Source organism: Panulirus ornatus, chromosome 17, assembly GCF_036320965.1.
Source record: "Panulirus ornatus isolate Po-2019 chromosome 17, ASM3632096v1, whole genome shotgun sequence".
Lineage (NCBI taxonomy): Eukaryota > Metazoa > Arthropoda > Malacostraca > Decapoda > Palinuridae > Panulirus > Panulirus ornatus.
In genome coordinates, this window is record NC_092240.1 from 51638624 (window position 1) to 51657494 (window position 18871).

At 44.0% G+C, this 18871-nt stretch overlaps 1 protein-coding gene across 1 annotated transcript in view; it reads right to left on the reverse strand.

Moving 5' to 3' along the window:
- Window positions 1–278: 278 nt before the first annotated feature.
- LOC139754446 (uncharacterized) overlaps window positions 279–18871 on the reverse strand; it is a 26487-nt gene continuing 7894 nt past the window's right edge. The window contains 10 exon segments of the mRNA XM_071671719.1: window positions 279–595; window positions 7659–7794; window positions 8705–8712; window positions 8745–8805; window positions 13375–13547; window positions 15788–15949; window positions 15952–15971; window positions 16172–16201; window positions 17807–17897; window positions 18768–18871. The exon segment at window positions 18768–18871 is cut by the window's right edge and continues 130 nt beyond it. Of these exon segments, the coding sequence (XP_071527820.1) occupies window positions 279–595; window positions 7659–7794; window positions 8705–8712; window positions 8745–8805; window positions 13375–13547; window positions 15788–15949; window positions 15952–15971; window positions 16172–16201; window positions 17807–17897; window positions 18768–18871 (1102 nt within the window).

The following is an 18871-nucleotide window of genomic DNA, read 5'->3' on the forward strand; positions in this document are numbered from 1 at the left end:
ATATTTATATATTATAATTCCAAAAGTTCCTTAATCCCATAGAAAAACTAAGAGTGACGAATTTATAAAGGGTTTGGGGGTATAGTTTAAAGTCATATCATACAGAATACATAACGAATGAAAAAAAAAAAAAGAAAAAAAAAAAAGCTTTTCTCTCCATACAAACAGTGTCGAGCAGCCCACATCAACCACGATGGCACCGGGAAGAATGTTGCTTGAGGCCAAGCGTCCTCAAGTGGAGGGAAAAAGGTTTTTACATTCTTTTTTCCCCGTCTTCATCACACTGGTCTAAGCATGTTGTCCATCACCAACTGCTGCCGAAGTGAGGACTCCCAAAAGATGGCCCCGTTTTCCCAGCAGTTTCGTTTCCCTTTTGTTTTACACTTGGATATCCAGGGCCAGAATGCAGCCAGGGATGTACAGATGGTGACGGGTCTGGCGCAGGAGGTAAGGCTATAGGAAGAAGAAATCAGTCCAGCCACTACCCATTGCTCCACGGCATCGTTGCCCACGTTCACCAGGTAGGGGCACCCGAAGACCTTTTGGGCCCGGAAATTTCCCCGATTCTGTCGGAAAGGGGGACCCATTGGGCAAGCTGGGTAAAGTGAGAGACACACTAAGCTATTAGGGACCCCCAAGTCGGATCCTGAGACTGTATAACACTATAAGCACACCAGGGAGTCGATGCATCTGAAAATGTTAAGTCGTGTGGTTACAGACGGGTACAGTGACTGGAAAATATATATTATATTAATATTTTTTTATATTATTAAAATTAATATAATATAATAATTAAAAAAATATATATATATTTTTGGGAAGAAATGGGGCACCCCTTAGGCAGAGGACAGGCATTTCATGGCCTCTTTTGCAACGGAAATACCTTGGGCCCCCAGGTTTATACTCGTTTTTGGGAAACAAAAAACCATTTTCAACACAAAACCTTCATGGTATCCCATTTATCAACAGGACTTCACCAAACTTTTTTTTAAAGGGGAAGTAAATTTTTGTTGTATTACTGGAGTGATAGTTTTCATACTGGGGCTTTGACAAGAAAATAGGAAATTGGAAAAAAAAGTAGTTAGCTTGAAACTTTTTGATACAGTGGTTAAATTTTGAGAACTTTATTGGCTTTTGTGGAATAAATTAGGGGTTTCCTTTTTCCCAAACCGAGGTTGAACCCTTAGTGACATTATTTTTTTTTTTTTTATTCAAGCTAGAATTTTCAGTTTTCTAAATGTTTCTTAATTTTTCTTTGAAAATTTATATGTAGTGTGTGTGTGTTATTGTGCGTGTGTGTGTGTATGTGTGTGTATGTGTATTATATTTTATGTATATTATCCCCGGGGGATAGGGGTGAAAGTTACTTCCCACGCTTTCCTCGCTGTGTAGAAAGCGTAGGGGGACGGGGGGGGGGGCCAGAAATCCTCCCCCCCTTGTTTTTTTTAACTTTCAAAAATGGGAAACAGAAGAAGGGTCCGGGGGGAGTTCATACTCCTCGAAGTCGATTGGGTGCCTAAATGTGTGTGGATGTCCCAAAGATGTAAAAAAAGGAGAGATGGGTAGTATGTTTGGGGAAAAGGGAAACCCGGATTTTTTGGGTCTGAGTGAATCAAAGTCAAGGGGTAAAGGGGGAAGAGTGGTTTGGGAAATCCCTTGGGGGTAAAGCGGGGTTAGTGGAGGACAAGGCAAGGGAAGGAGTAGCAGACTCCTAAAAACAGGATTTGGGGGAGTACGTGATAGAATGTAAGAAAGTAAATTCCCGATTAAATAGGGGTAAAACTGAAAGTTGATGGGAAGGGGGGTGACTATGGTGCTATGCACCTGGCATAGAAGAAAGATCATGAGGGGGCAAGTTTTTGGGACAGTGAAATGAGTGTGTTAGTGGTTTTGAGCACGAGCCCGGGGTTTAGTGATGGGTGATTTGAATGAAAAAGGTGAGTAATGTGGCGTTGGGGGGAATAATTGGTGTAAGGGGGGTTTTCAGTGTTGTAAAGGGTGGTGAAGAGTTGAAATTTTATGTGCTAAAAAAAGGACTGATGAGGGAATACCTGGTTTAAAAAGCGAGATATACAAAAGTAACATTGAAAGTAGGAGAGAGGGCCAGGGGCCCTTATTGGATTAGTTTTTAATTGACAGGCGCGCGTTTGAGAGACTTTTGGATGTTAAGTGCTGAGAGGTGCAACTGGAGGGATATTGATCATTATTTGTGGGGCTAAGGGGAAGATTTGTATGGGTTTTCAGAAAAAGAAGAGTGAATGTTGGGGGGAAGGGGGGTGAGAGTAAGTGAGCTTGGGAAAAGGGGATTTTGTGAGGAAGTACCCGGGGACTGAGTAAAGAATGGAAAAAATGAGAACAATGGAAGAAGGGGAGTGGGGGAGGAATGGGAGTATTTAGGAATCAGTGTGGGGTTGCGCAAAGATGCTTGTGGATGAGAAGGGGGGGGTGGGTGATTAGAAAGGGTAGTGAGTGGTGGGATGAAGAAGTAAGAGTATTAGTCGTCGCCGGAGGTACGTCGTCCCCCAACCTGTAGATCGGAGGCATCAATCAACCAACAGCTTCGACACGGGGTTCCACAAGGACACCTTCTTCTTCCGCCGACAGTGATACACCGTCAGACAGACTAGACAAATCCATTCACAGTGAAGGGTCTCGCCTACATTGCCTTCGTGAATAAAGCCAGCCACAGTGAAGGGTCTCACCTACACTGTCTTCGTTAAATAAAGTCTCCAGGTCCTCTTCTCCTCCCAGTGTGTGTCTCCTGGGTTTGTATCTTCTCCATAACCCCCGTCAGCTACTGTGACGGGGTTGTTTTTCAATCTTCAATGTCTCCGTCAATCCAGGCTTCATTTACACTCCCCAATGTGTCTCTAAATCTCCTCCGTACCCAGTTGAAAGCCTCTTGGTTGCAGAGGTTGGATCATTTCGAGAGATGTATGATGATCGCCATTCGCTGCTCAACCCACTGGCTTATGGGTGTGAAGGCGCCTACTTTCAATGTAAGTGCTCGATTCTTCTTCTTCTTCTTCTTCTTTTCTTCTTCTTCTTCTTCTTCTTCTTCTTCTTTTTCTTTTCTCTCCTCTCCCCCCCCCCCACTTTTACAAAAGAGAAGGAGAGGAGGAGTGAGGGGAGAGAGAGGGGGGGAGAGAGGAGTGAGAGAGAGAGAGAAGAAACAAACTCTTTCCCCCCATTTCTTTTAAAAAACCCGCCTCTTAGCCTGATTCCAGACCATTCCTATGAGGTCTTGATGTGCTGTAGCCCTTTCCTCGTTACAGGCCTTTATTTTACCATCCGTTCCAAGGCAAATTTCAGGGATAAGTTTCCATATATACGTGTGTGATCTTTTTGACGGTCATTGTGAAACGGGGATCAAAGTCAACACACAGGGCGGACAGGAACGAAACCTAAAACCAGGCGCACTACCTTTTGGCTTTTTGTGTTAATACCCTCCCTTTTCTTCATGGGGCGGGACTGCGATCACAAGGTCTCATGGTTGACAGGGCCTGGAACGCTTTGGGACTACGATCACAAGGTCTCATGGTTGACAGGGCCTGGAACGCTCTACGAAAGCTGGAAAGTAGGGGGGGAAGGGGGTGTTAAGGACGCCGCCCCCGGAGGGGAAAAATGTGCTCTCCAGCGAAGGTACGAGGGTGAATTTCTCCTCGGAGCAGCGAGTTACAAGGGGCGCTCCCCCTTTTGGGTTCCCGCCTGCGACTCGATAGGGGCCTGGAAAGGGGGGTCCAGCCATTTTGACTCAATCAGAGGTTCTGGAAAGCGGGTCCAGCCAATATGACTCGATCAGAGGCCCTGGAAAGCGGGTCCAGCCAATATGACTCGATCAAAGGCTCGCTCTGGAAAGACTCGATCAGGGGCTCTGGATTGCGAATCCAGCCACTGTGACTCGACCAGTGGCGGCGGTGTCTTCCATGCCTTTCCTTCCCCCACTCCACAGACTTACAGTAAGGCCTTTCCTCTTCCCCGAGCTTGGTTCATGGGCACGTCTTGGTTCATGGGGAAGTTGGCGTGGTAAAGACCCATACAAATACTCAATCAACAGCATTTTACTAGTTCCAGCTCCAGTCCCACTGCTCACGGATGAGACCTCTTTTTTCCTCTTTGTCCTTCAACGACGAGCGAGATGGAGTGTCAGTATCCAGTGGAATGAGAAGTAAACACAGTTTGGCAGGTGCTGATGAATTCTATCTAAAGAGAGTTGAAGAAGCTACGTTGGTGGGAGAGTCGTGACTCCTAGGCCTTCTCTCTCCACCACAGAAACTTGCTATAAGAGGAGCCTCCACCACAGAAATTGCATTTAAAGGGGGCCTCCAAAACAGAAACTTGTATAAAGGGGGCACTCCACCCCCAGAAAAAATTTCTTTTAAGAGGAGCCTCCACCACAGAAACTTGCTATAAGAGAGCTCCACCACAGAAACTTGCTATAAGAGGAAACTTCCCCCACAAACCTTGCTATAAGAGGAGCTCAACCCCCCCGAATTTCTATAAGAGGAGCATTTCCACCACAAAAATCCCCCCTATAAGAGGAAGCTTCCCCCACCCCAAAAAAACTTTCTATAAGGGAGCCCACCACGAAAATTGCTATAAGAGGAGCCCCACCCCAGAAAACTTGGGCGAAACTGCCAACATAAAAGGCACTTTTTAGGGAACGTTTCCCCAAGCCCCTGCCCTGATATTCCCCTTGGTCCCCCTTTTATGTTTCCCGCTGCCAAAAATTTGGAGCATTATATGAGGCCAAGATTGTAACTTCCTCAGAGTCGAAGACTTCATCCCAAGTTTTTCCCCCCGGGAGGGTTTCGACACCTCAACCCGGTCCCGGTAGGGTTTTCGCTCCCCCAACGATTCCGGTGGGGTTTTGTCACCTCAACGATTCCCGGTAGGGTTTTCGACACCACAACGATTCCCGGTAGGGTTTTCGACACCTCGACGATTCCCGGTAGGGTTTTCGACACCTCAACGATTCCTGGTAGGGTTTTCGACACCTCAACGATTCCGGTAGGGGTTTTCGGGCCCCACGTTCCCCGGGAGGTTTTCGCACCTCAACGATTCCCGTGGGGTTTTTTGACACCCCAACGATTCCGGTTAGGGTTTTCGGGAACACCTCAAACGGTCCCCCCCGGTAGGTTTTCGCACCCAAAACAACCCCGGGATTTCCCGGTTGGGTTTTCGACACCTCAACGATTCCCGGTAGGGTTTTCGACACCTCAACGGTCCCCGGTAGAGTTTTCGACACCTCAACGATTCCCGGTAGGGTTTTCGACACCTCAACGATTCCTGGTAGGGTTTTCGACCCTCAAAGGATTTCCCGGGTTTGGGGTTTTGACCCTCAACGATTCCCGGGAGGGTTTTCGACACCTCAACGATTCCCAGTAGGGTTTTCGAACCCTTAATCAACGATTCCCACCATAGTTTTCGCGTGGTGTTCAAATCGGGTAAATTTTTCATGTTCTAAGCCAGTTTTCTTTGGGAAAAGGGAAAGTGGCTGATGCGATTCATTTAAATATTGTGGAATCCGTTCGTCAAAAGACCTGCATCAAAAAGATCACTAGCGCGAGTGTTTAAGTCACAAATCGTGCAACAGATGGCGTTGTACATCGGTGGCGCGTGATGAGCGACGTTCATGCCTCAAGTCTACCGAAACGTAAACTAATGGCGTTCCACTGGGATCATTCTCGGAACCAATTCTCTTTCTTTTTCTTTTTTTTTTCTCAATACATATCCCCCGACGCTGACAATGGCGCTGTTTCCCAGGTTCGCAGCCTGGTGTAGTGCTAGTGCGGGGGAAAAAAAAGGGCCCAAGGGGAAACAGTTCCCCATGTTTTTAAAGCTGAAGAGAAGACTATAGATTAGCATTGCATATAAACAACGGAAAGCCCAGAAGTCCTCTACCCCTTATAACCCCCAACAGCAAATGAGCTAAAAAGACTTAGGCATAAATAGGACTTAGGAAATAGATGGTGAAGACGTGACATGACACAGGTAATCCAAATTATCCAAAGCTCTGTCCATTTCGACTTAGGCAGCTCCCTTTGGGCCAGACTTGTCTGGATTTACACTTATTAACAGGCAATACACCTGGACAAAAGTCTTACTTTGAATAAGGTAAAATCTTAACAGACAATAACCTGGACAAAAGTCTTACTTTGAATAATGTAAAATCTTAACAGACAATACACCTGGACAAAAGTCTTACTTTGAATAATGTAAAATCCTCTTTATTCCAAAAGACAAAACGATTGTTAACATATAAACTGATTTACCAATGTGAATAGTTAGTAGAAAAAAACAAAAAAAAAAATTTTGTTTCAAACAGAATCTAGCAGATTCTCCGCTTCAGTTTGAGGACTGAAATTCCTTTTTTCCCAAATGATTTTCAATCATCTGTCCCCTTTTCCCTCTTACTACTTATTCTTTGTTTCTGGTCCCTCTCGCTATCAAAAGTAATCTCAAAATGCTCTACTGCTTTGTGGCTGTTTCTACAGCTTTGCTGATATATTCTCTGGTTTTCACATGGAAGGCATTCCAATTCAAGTCTAAGAGGTTACTCAACAGACTCCACAATTCGCGTTGTATCCCCTACCCTGAATGGTGTATTCAGCTGCGGCCACCTTAATTGAGCAAAGACTAGGCCGAGGGATAAAAAGGGGCGGCTACAGAAATCCTTCCAGGAGTGAAAGAAAGAAATTCCTATAAAAGCCGTACAGACGACCTAGTCTTGTAGAAGAGGGAAAGGTTAAAAAGGTTATGTAATACTGGGATTCAAAGACATTAAAAGGCGTTTGAGAACATTGATCAAAGTAGCTACTTACAACAGCATTAATCTAATTCCACAGTAAATATTGGACGTTTTACAGATCCAGGACGGATGGTGACCGAGTCTCCCTTCTTCTGAAGTTTACCCGCATTTCCCCTTACGTCATTTGTTTACTCCCGTTTTTTACAAGCTGTGTGTGCTTCTGATCTCCTCCTTTACCAAACACAGCCTCAAAAGGACTCAAGGAACTGTTGTTGTTCATATTTCTTTGCATATTTCTCTATTTCCATAAATAATGCCCTGCCAAAGAGCAGGTGTTGCCTAGTCTGTGAAAAGACAGGGCGTTTTGGAAACGAACGTAATGAAACTCCAGTTCCAGAGACACGAAATTCAAGAGCCCTGGAAAAGACGACAACGACGATAGATCCAGGGGTTCCCGAACCCCAGGTAGGGGCATGATCTTTCCTCGCGATTGCTAATGAAACATGTACTCCTGTGTTGATGTCAAGACAAAGAGTCAGTTTCTAAGTGTGTTGATGCGTTGATGTGCCGACTGTTCCCTTAATGTGTTGATGTGGTGGGTGTTCCTTGATGTGGTGACCAAACCGGAGATGATATGGCGGAGTGAAAAAGAATCTGAGTGCTTTAGGCCTGACCATGCAGAAGGGTGAAAGCCATGCAAGGGATAGAGTGAACTGGAGCGACGTGTTGTCAATGGACAGATGGTGCGGGTGTGTGTGTGAGAGGAGAAGGCCTATATAGTTTCAGTATAATATACAATGACAGGCAGAAGGGGGTTGTTAGCAAATGAGGCCATTTCTCTGTCTGTACCTGGTGCTAACTCGGCAAACGTGAAAAGCGAAAAAGGAAATAAGTGGACAGAGCTTACCGCTGTCAGTAGCACAGAACTGGTCTTCGTCCAGATCGATGGAGGAGGCACAGTCGTCGTGTGGGGCGTGGCACCGTGAGTCAGGGCCCTGGGGCAACAGGTCCCAACTGTACCGCAGTGATGTGCGGTTGAACGTCTGGAATGCAATGATGTTCAAACGTCAAACAAATAAAGGAGAAGAAGAAAAAAAAAGGAAAGGGAGTCAGGAAGCTAATCAGATCTTGCAAATACCAAACCCGAACTGTTAATGGGGTTGGGGTGGTGGGATATCAAGGGGATGGGGGGTAAACTAAGCGAATAATGGAATGATATGACTTAAGTAACTGCCAAGCTAATAATGGAATTATGCACAAGGCTAATAATGGGAATATATGATTAAGTAACTGCCAAGGGTAATAATGGAATTATATGATTAAGTAACTGCCAAGCTAATAATGGAATTATGCACAAGGCTAATAATGGGAATATATGATTAAGTAACTGCCAAGCTAATAATGGAATTATGCACAAGGCTAATAATGGGAATATATGATTAAGTAACTGCCAAGGGTAATAATGGAATTATATACCAGGTTAATAATGGAATTACGCACCAGGCTAATAATGGAAATTATATACCAAGCTTTTAATGGAACTATTATACACTAGGCTAATAATGAATGGAATTATATAATTAAGTAACTAGGACAACAATGGAATTATATGATTAAGTAACTAGGCTAACAAAGGAATCATATGATTAAGTAACTATGTTAACACAGAATCATATAATTAACTAAGCTAACAAAAGGAATGATATAATCAAGTAACTAGGCTAACACCGGAATCATATGATTAAGTAACTATGCTAACAAAGGAATTATACGATCAAATCACTCAGCTAATAATGGAATTATGTGACATGGTTCATGCAGAGAGACTGGGGTTGTGGGGTCGGGTCGCCGCGCCCTCCCCCCACGAGTATATAAAAACCTCCCCTCCCCCATACAACAGCCAAATACCTCAGAAACAGGTCGCGACAGAGCACAGAGAGCCAGTGCACTTACGGCAGCCATGGTGTGGCTAGGCAAGCCTTCGATTTGAGGCACGCCGGGTATACGTGGTACGAGTACGTGATAGGTTCCTCCAGACGGACCAGCGGGGGGGGCTACGTCATGAGAGGGTCTGATGCCAGCTCGGAACTCCGGGGACACATGGATACTCTTCGCCTAAGGAAAGAGGGAAGATGACAACACTGAGACAAGGTACCTGGTCCATGTGAGAGTTAACTTTTAGTGATGGTGTGTTTATATGTGTGTGTACCCGTCTGTACAATTCTAAGCTAATGGATCTCCTTCTTTGGAATACTTTCTACACCATCAAGCAGCTTTTAGATGAAGCCCCATCTCTCGAACTAACCTCTTTTAACTTTTGAGTCTCTCTTCCAACCATCCATTTGCGTAACATTGAAACAAAAGTTACTTTTTAACATTCTCTTCCTAATAATGTTCTAGCCTAGCTCCTTATCTTGGCCTTTGAGTTTAACATGGAAGTCACTGCACGTGAGTTTAACATGGAAGTCACTGCACGTGAGTTTAACATGGAGGTCATTGCACGTGAGTTTAACATGGAGGTCATTGCACGTGAGTTTAATATGGAGGTCATTGCACGTGAGTTTAACATGGAAGTCACTGCACGTGAGTTTAACATGGAAGTCACTGCACGTGAGTTTAACATGGAAGTCACTGCACGTGAGTTTAACATGGAGGTCATTGCACGTGAGTTTAATATGGAGGTCATTGCACGTGAGTTTAACATGGAGGTCATTGCACGTGAGTTTAATATGGAGGTCATTGCACGTGAGTTTAACATGGAGGTCATTGCACGTGAGTTTAATATGGAGGTCATTGCACGTGAGTTTAACATGGAGGTCACTGCACGTGAGTTTAACATGGAAGTCATTGCACGTGAGTTTAACATGGAGGTCATTGCACGTGAGTTTAACATGGAGGTCACTGCACGTGAGTTTAACATGGAAGTCACTGCACGTGAGTTTAACATGGAGGTCATTGCACGTGAGTTTAACATGGAGGTCACTGCACGTGAGTTTAACATGGAGGTCATTGCACGTGAGTTTAACATGGAGGTCACTGCACGTGAGTTTAACATGGAAGTCACTGCACGTGAGTTTAACATGGAGGTCATTGCACGTGAGTTTAACATGGAGGTCATTGCACGTGAGTTTAATATGGAGGTCATTGCACGTGAGTTTAATATGGAGGTCATTGCACGTGAGTTTAACATGGAGGTCACTGCACGTGAGTTTAACATGGAAGTCACTGCACGTGAGTTTAACATGGAAGTCACTGCACGTGAGTTTAACATGGAGGTCATTGCACGTGAGTTTAACATGGAAGTCACTGCACGTGAGTTTAACATGGAAGTCACTGCACGTGAGTTTAACATGGAGGTCACTGCACGTGAGTTTAACATGGAGGTCATTGCACGTGAGTTTAACATGGAGGTCACTGCACGTGAGTTTAACATGGAAGTCACTGCACGTGAGTTTAACATGGAAGTCACTGCACGTGAGTTTAACATGGAAGTCACTGCACGTGAGTTTAATATGGAGGTCATTGCACGTGAGTTTAACATGGAAGTCACTGCACGTGAGTTTAACATGGAGTCATTGCACGTGAGTTTAACATGGAAGTCACTGCACGTGAGTTTAACATGGAAGTCACTGCACGTGAGTTTAACATGGAAGTCACTGCACGTGAGTTTAACATGGAAGTCACTGCACGTGAGTTTAACATGGAAGTCACTGCACGTGAGTTTAACATGGAAGTCACTGCACGTGAGTTTAACATGGAGGTCACTGCACGTGAGTTTAACATGGAGGTCACTGCACGTGAGTTTAACATGGAAGTCACTGCACGTGAGTTTAACATGGAGGTCACTGCACGTGAGTTTAACATGGAGGTCACTGCATGGGAGTTTAGCATGGAGGTCACTGCACGTGAGTTTAACATGGAAGTCACTGCACGTGAGTTTAACATGGAAGTCACTGCACGTGAGTTTAACATGGAGGTCACTGCACGTGAGTTTAACATGGAGGTCATTGCACGTGAGTTTAATATGGAGGTCATTGCACGTGAGTTTAACATGGAGGTCATTGCACGTGAGTTTAATATGGAGGTCATTGCACGTGAGTTTAACATGGAAGTCACTGCACGTGAGTTTAATATGGAGGTCATTGCACGTGAGTTTAACATGGAAGTCACTGCACGTGAGTTTAACATGGAGGTCACTGCACGTGAGTTTAACATGGAGGTCATTGCACGTGAGTTTAACATGGAGGTCATTGCACGTGAGTTTAACATGGAAGTCACTGCACGTGAGTTTAACATGGAGGTCACTGCACGTGAGTTTAACATGGAGGTCATTGCACGTGAGTTTAACATGGAGGTCACTGCACGTGAGTTTAATATGGAGGTCATTGCACGTGAGTTTAATATGGAGGTCATTGCACGTGAGTTTAACATGGAGGTCAGTGCACGTGAGTTTAATATGGAGGTCATTGCACGTGAGTTTAACATGGAGGTCATTGCACGTGAGTTTAACATGGAGGTCATTGCACGTGAGTTTAACATGGAGGTCACTGCACGTGAGTTTAACATGGAAGTCACTGCACGTGAGTTTAACATGGAAGTCACTGCACGTGAGTTTAACATGGAAGTCACTGCACGTGAGTTTAACATGGAAGTCACTGCACGTGAGTTTAACATGGAGGTCACTGCACGTGAGTTTAACATGGAGGTCATTGCACGTGAGTTTAACATGGAGGTCATTGCACGTGAGTTTAACATGGAGGTCATTGCACGTGAGTTTAACATGGAGGTCATTGCACGTGAGTTTAACATGGAGGTCACTGCACGTGAGTTTAACATGGAAGTCACTGCACGTGAGTTTAACATGGAGGTCATTGCACGTGAGTTTAACATGGAGGTCACTGCACGTGAGTTTAACATGGAAGTCACTGCACGTGAGTTTAACATGGAGGTCACTGCACGTGAGTTTAATATGGAGGTCATTGCACGTGAGTTTAACATGGAAGTCACTGCACGTGAGTTTAATATGGAGGTCATTGCACGTGAGTTTAACATGGAGGTCATTGCACGTGAGTTTAACATGGAGGTCACTGCACGTGAGTTTAACATGGAGGTCACTGCACGTGAGTTTAACATGGAAGTCACTGCACGTGAGTTTAACATGGAGGTCACTGCACGTGAGTTTAACATGGAGGTCACTGCACGTGAGTTTAACATGGAGGTCACTGCACGTGAGTTTAACATGGAAGTCACTGCACGTGAGTTTAACATGGAGGTCATTGCACGTGAGTTTAACATGGAGGTCACTGCACGTGAGTTTAACATGGAAGTCACTGCACGTGAGTTTAACATGGAAGTCACTGCACGTGAGTTTAACATGGAAGTCACTGCACGTGAGTTTAACATGGAGGTCATTGCACGTGAGTTTAACATGGAGGTCACTGCACGTGAGTTTAACATGGAGGTCACTGCACGTGAGTTTAACATGGAAGTCACTGCACGTGAGTTTAACATGGAGGTCATTGCACGTGAGTTTAACATGGAGGTCACTGCACGTGAGTTTAACATGGAAGTCACTGCACGTGAGTTTAACATGGAAGTCACTGCACGTGAGTTTAATATGGAGGTCATTGCACGTGAGTTTAACATGGAGGTCACTGCACGTGAGTTTAACATGGAGGTCATTGCACGTGAGTTTAACATGGAGGTCACTGCACGTGAGTTTAATATGGAGGTCATTGCACGTGAGTTTAACATGGAGGTCACTGCACGTGAGTTTAATATGGAGGTCATTGCACGTGAGTTTAATATGGAGGTCATTGCACGTGAGTTTAACATGGAAGTCACTGCACGTGAGTTTAACATGGAAGTCACTGCACGTGAGTTTAACATGGAAGTCACTGCACGTGAGTTTAATATGGAGGTCATTGCACGTGAGTTTAACATGGAGGTCACTGCACGTGAGTTTAACATGGAAGTCACTGCACGTGAGTTTAACATGGAAGTCACTGCACGTGAGTTTAACATGGAGGTCATTGCACGTGAGTTTAACATGGAGGTCACTGCACGTGAGTTTAACATGGAGGTCACTGCACGTGAGTTTAACATGGAAGTCACTGCACGTGAGTTTAACATGGAGGTCATTGCACGTGAGTTTAATATGGAGGTCATTGCACGTGAGTTTAACATGGAGGTCATTGCACGTGAGTTTAACATGGAGGTCACAGCACGTGAGTTTAACATGGAAGTCATTGCACGTGAGTTTAACATGGTGGTCATTGCACGTGAGTTTAACATGGAGGTCACTGCACGTGAGTTTAACATGGAGTCATTGCACGTGAGTTTAACATGGAGGTCATTGCACGTGAGTTTAACATGGAGGTCATTGCATATACTGTATCTATATACCACCACGTTTGTTCAATATCATTCATTCATTGTGTGCTTCATGTTCAAACAAGGAGTTATGTGTTCAATACGAGGAGCAGATAGTCATTTGACGACAGAAAAGCAATTATCTATCAGACCACAACACCCTATCTATCACACTACCAAAGCTCCTCACACACCAACACCTAAGCTAGTCGAAGTGTGAACTGGCATTAACGTAGTGAGCTCCTCGCTCAGTACCTGGTGACACAGTGGGCCGCCGTCAGGAGGAACTGCCTGGAGATGATGGTGGCAGTGCAGATGTAGCTCTCCAGCAGGAACAGCCCCGCCAACCAAGGCCAGTGGGGTAGCGGCCTCGGGAAAACAGCCACGCCCCCAGCGTCCTGAAAGGGAGGCCGGTGCCCGCACACTAAGGGCACACTGGTCATTAATTCCTCTTGGATGAGATGCCAAGGGGCAAGTGAAGATCATATTCTCTCTCTCTCTCTCTCTCTCTCTCTCTCTCTCTCTCTCTCCTACTCCTTCGCCCTTTCGCCCGCGTATCAGTAGCAGACGAAGGAGAGGCCTTCATTCGCCTCCATCCATCCTCACTTCCCAGTCCCTTCTCATCCCCAACAGACTGCATACTCGGCACCACTCTCCAAAACTCTTGCATTTACCTCCCTAGCCAACCCATCCATATAAAGATTAAACAACCATGGGGATATCACGCACCCCTTGCCGCAGACCAACCTCCATTGGGAACCAGTCATTCTCCTTTCTTCCTACTCGCACACATGCCTTACACCCTTGGTAAAAACTTTTCGCTCCTTCTAACAACTTACCTCCCACACCATATATATATATATATATATATATATATATATATATATATATATATATTATATATATATATATATATATATATATATATATATATATATTCACTATCTCTACACAGAAGGATGAGCGGTTAAGAGGCCTGAGGACCGACTGCCGCCATTAGGATTCGAACCTATGCCTACAGCTACGACCCCTCGCGACCCCGTGAATGCGTATCATGCTCATCGCCGATAAACGCCCCAACCATCGATTAATGCATTTCTGGACCGTTATTTACGGACAAGTCAACTACTCTATGCCACTCTGGTCTTGGATAATAACGAGTTACCTGGAAAGACGCTTCTCGGTCGGATTTCCAAGTCATTGTTGAAGTATGAGAGAAAGGGTGGACGACGTGTTTAACATCGCCCAGTTAAATAAGGGAAATGGGTGTCCACTGTCATTTATAGAGCGGGTGTCCACTGTTATTATAGAGTGGGTGTCCACTGTTATTTATAGAGTGGGTGTCCACTGTTATTTATAAAGTGGGTGTCCACTGTTATCTATAGAGTGGGTGTCCACTCTTATTTATAGAGTGGGTGTCCATTGTTATCTATAGAGTGGGTGTCCACTGTTATTTACAGAGTGGGTGTCCACTTGTTTTATAAGTGGGTGTCCATTGTTATCTATAGAGTGGGTGTCCACTGTTATTTACAGAGTGGGTGTCCACTCTTATTTATAGAGTGGGTGTCCACTCTTACCCATAGTGGGTGTTCCTCCCTAGCCCTTACATTCACTTGAACATAGAAATCCTTTAGTTTGCCATTAATACACACAAATATACCAACACATATAAACCCATTACATATCTATGTACACACGGTAAAAGAAAAAAAATTATCTTCCACGAATGAGTCAAATACATTTCGAGGTGATCAATATAATTCGTGTTGCCTTGGTAGGTATGGTCAGTGGGAAACACAAGATGAACCACCTGATAATTATAATTATTGTTATAATCATAGTTATTTTCATCGAAATTGTAATTATCAATTACATTTATCACGAAAAATATGATGGTAAACGTTGCTATCAAGTGATGATTACAGTATAGTGAAAGCAAGGCTACCAGTGCGAGGCCAGATCAAGGCGTATGTTTCAAAATGCTTCGTCTGTCGTGTCATACCGTTTCACACAAAAAGTGATAAAATACATTTTTTTTTCCTATAGTGTATACATTTATAAATCAACGTACATACGAGCACTCCGTTTTCGATAGGAGAAATTAATGGCGGGACAAATTCATGATGTAACTATGTAAAAGAAAGAAAAAAATAAATACCATAATATTTACGATGTTTTATATCAACGATTCACGTTTCATAACACTGGTTTTTATGTTTCATACTATGGATTCACATGTTTTATACCACTGGTTCACATGTTTCATACCACTGGTTCACATGTTTCATGTATCTGATTCACAAGTTTCATACCACTAATTCAAATGTTACATATATATGATTCACACGTTTCATACCACTGGTTCACATGTTTCACAACACTGGTTTACTTGCTTTACACGACTGGTTCACGTTTCACATCACTGGTTCACATGTTTCACAACACTGGTTCACATGCTTCACACCACTGGTTCACGTTTCACAACACTGGTTCACATGTTTCACACCACTGATTCACATGCTCCACACCATTGGTTCACATGCCTCAAACCCTTGGTTCACATGCTTCACACCACTGGTTCACATGCTTCACACCACTGGTTCATATGCTTCACACCCATCTACACCATTACACCATATAACAAGGCTCGAGTGACTGACTTACAAGGGGAGTTGACGTACTCAAATTGGCACAGGTGGCTGTCTGATGGGGCGTGGCTCTGATGATCTCCATAAGGGCGCCATGTACCATCAGTTTGGCACTCCACAAGGACTGTGATCGAACCCCAGCACTCTACCAGCGCCACAGTGTGGGCTGGCACCTTTCCCCCGAATCACACTTCACTCCTCTGTTCAACAAGAGGTCAAATTAATCAGTGATTTCCCCCCTCCCCCTAAACTTTCGCCCTTAATTGGCGTACAAAATTTGCCCATTTAAAGTATCATTTTTTTTTGGGGGGGTGGTGAGGTTTTGAATGATAATGAATATAAGGATTAAAAAAAAAATGTTTCATAGAGTAAATAAGAGACAAAATAAATGTTAACTTACCCATTGGCTCTTAAAACTCCCTCCACGTTTCTGGGGAGATAAAAAAAAAAATAAGATTAATGCGAATGTTCATTTGCATCTTGCCACAGTGTCATATCATAATTCAAATACCATTCTTTTCCAATTTTGATTTCCATCAAATATTCCACCTATTCCTATCTTTTTCTTGGCATCTTATCTTTATACTTATTTCGTTTCATAATACATCGAAGACACATAGCTTGGACGCCATCTGTTTACTGATGATGTGATTATTACACGAAAGTGCACCTGGGAACTTATCGTGTTCCATTCCCCCGTGGACTCATAGGAATATACTTGACCCTTGAATACAGGAATATACTTGATCATAGGAATATACTGTGATCCTTTCCAATATATATATATATATACACATATATATATATATATATATATATATATATTTTTTTTTTTTTTTTTTTTTTTATACTTTGTCGCTGTCTCCCGCGTTTGCGAGGTAGCGCAAGGAAACAGACGAAAGAAATGGCCCAACCCCCCCCCCCCCATACACATGTACATACACACGTCCACACACGCAAATATACATACCTACACAGCTTTCCATGGTTTACCCCAGACGCTTCACATGCCTTGCTTCAATCCACTGACAGCACGTCAACCCCTGTATACCACATGACTCCAATTCACTCTATTTCTTGCCCTCCTTTCACCCTCCTGCATGTTCAGGCCCCGATCACACAAAATCTTTTTCACTCCATCTTTCCACCTCCAATTTGGTCTCCCTCTTCTCCTCGTTCCCTCCACCTCCGACACATATATCCTCTTGGTCAATTCTCTCTCACTCATTCTCTCCATGTGCCCAAACCATTTCAAAACACCCTCTTCTGCTCTCTCAACCACGCTCTTTTTATTTCCACACATCTCTCTTACCTTTACGTTACTTACTCGATCAAACCACCTCACACCACACATTGTCCTCAAACATCTCATTTCCAGCACATCCATCCTCCTGCGCACATCTCTATCCATAGCCCACGCCTCGCAACCATACAGCATTGTTGGAACCACTATTCCCTCAAACATACCCATTTTTGCTTTCCGAGATACTGTTCTCGACTTCCACACATTTTTCAAGGCTCCCAAAATTTTCGCCCCTCCCCCACCCTATGATCCACTTCCGCTTCCATGGTTCCATCCGCTGACAGATCCACTCCCAGATATCTAAAACACTTCACTTCCTCCAGTTTTTCTCCATTCAAACTCACCTCCCAATTGACTTGACCCTCACCCCTACTGTACCTAATAACCTTGCTCTTATTCACATTTACTCTCAACTTTCTTCTTCCACACACTTTACCAAACTCAGTCACCAGCTTCTGCAGTTTCTCACATGAATCAGCCACCAGCGCTGTATCATCAGCGAACAACAATATATATATATATATATATATATATATATATATATATATATATATATATATATATATCCTTTATTACATATAGAATGACAGATATAAAAATATGAAGCACACACACACACACACACACACGATCATATCGAGCATTCAAAGAGGATACTGAACCTCTGAGGTAATGTAGTGTGAGCGAGGCAGTGTGTTGAACATGCAAGACGTCCCTTTGAACCAGACTTACAGAATGGGTTGCTGGGAGCCACAGGAGAGAACGCTCACAGTCATCCCTGCACTGCCTGCTGGTGGCTCCGTGCTGCATACACCATCGTCAGCTGCAACAAGAGAGAGAGGGGGAAAGAGATAATGAGTCTATCTGATAGAAGGTTGATGATCCGTATAGGGCAGTGTGGTACACCCGTCTCGGGGGCAAGAGCAGGCTGGAAACACGGTCACTACCAGCAAAGCTGTTCGAGTTTCAAGATGAGAGTGACGTCAAGGGAACTCTCTAGAATCGTCCTAGGACACCAGGGCAAATAAGGAACTCTCTAGAATCGTCCTAGGACACCAGGGCAAATAAGGAACTCTCTAGAATCGTCCTAGGACACCAGGGCAAATAAGGAACTCTCTAGAATCGTCCTAGGACACCAGGGCAAATAAGGAACTCTCTAGAATCGTCCTAAGACACTAGGCAAATGAGGGATTTTACTTTGTGATTGGAAATAACTGGCACAAGGGCGTGTGTGATGAATGCCGTCACTTGAGTACTTCCTCGTGTGACGACCAGGTGGTCCTCTAGTCCCCAGATGTAAACCGTGGAAGACAACTGACCTTAGAAGATGACATACACGTAAAGGAAGAAAAGAGCTAAAAGAGTGAAATGTGGAGAAAAGAAGCTATTTGAGGAGGTGGATTCCATTCTATTTTATTTTTCTTTTTTTCTCCACGTATGGGATTCAGTTATCGCTGTTCGGAACTATACAAGAAGATAATGAAGAGTCCTAAAGCTTAGCAGAGTAAGAGAGGAAGCAAACATCACATGAGACAACCAACTACTATTTGTCCAAGTCACTTTATATCAAAATAAGATCTTTATGGTATTAGTAGTGAAGGATATGAAATAGATCACTCTCTTTTTACTAATCTTAGAAGGAGACAAGATACTTATTTCCCTCGCCACCTGGGGGACAAGAAGAGACACTTACCAATCTTGCTGCAAGTATTGATCATGTCACACGGGGCACAGACGTGCTGGTGAGGCGGTGGACATACACACAGGCCTTCACTGCGACACCTGTCACCCACAGAA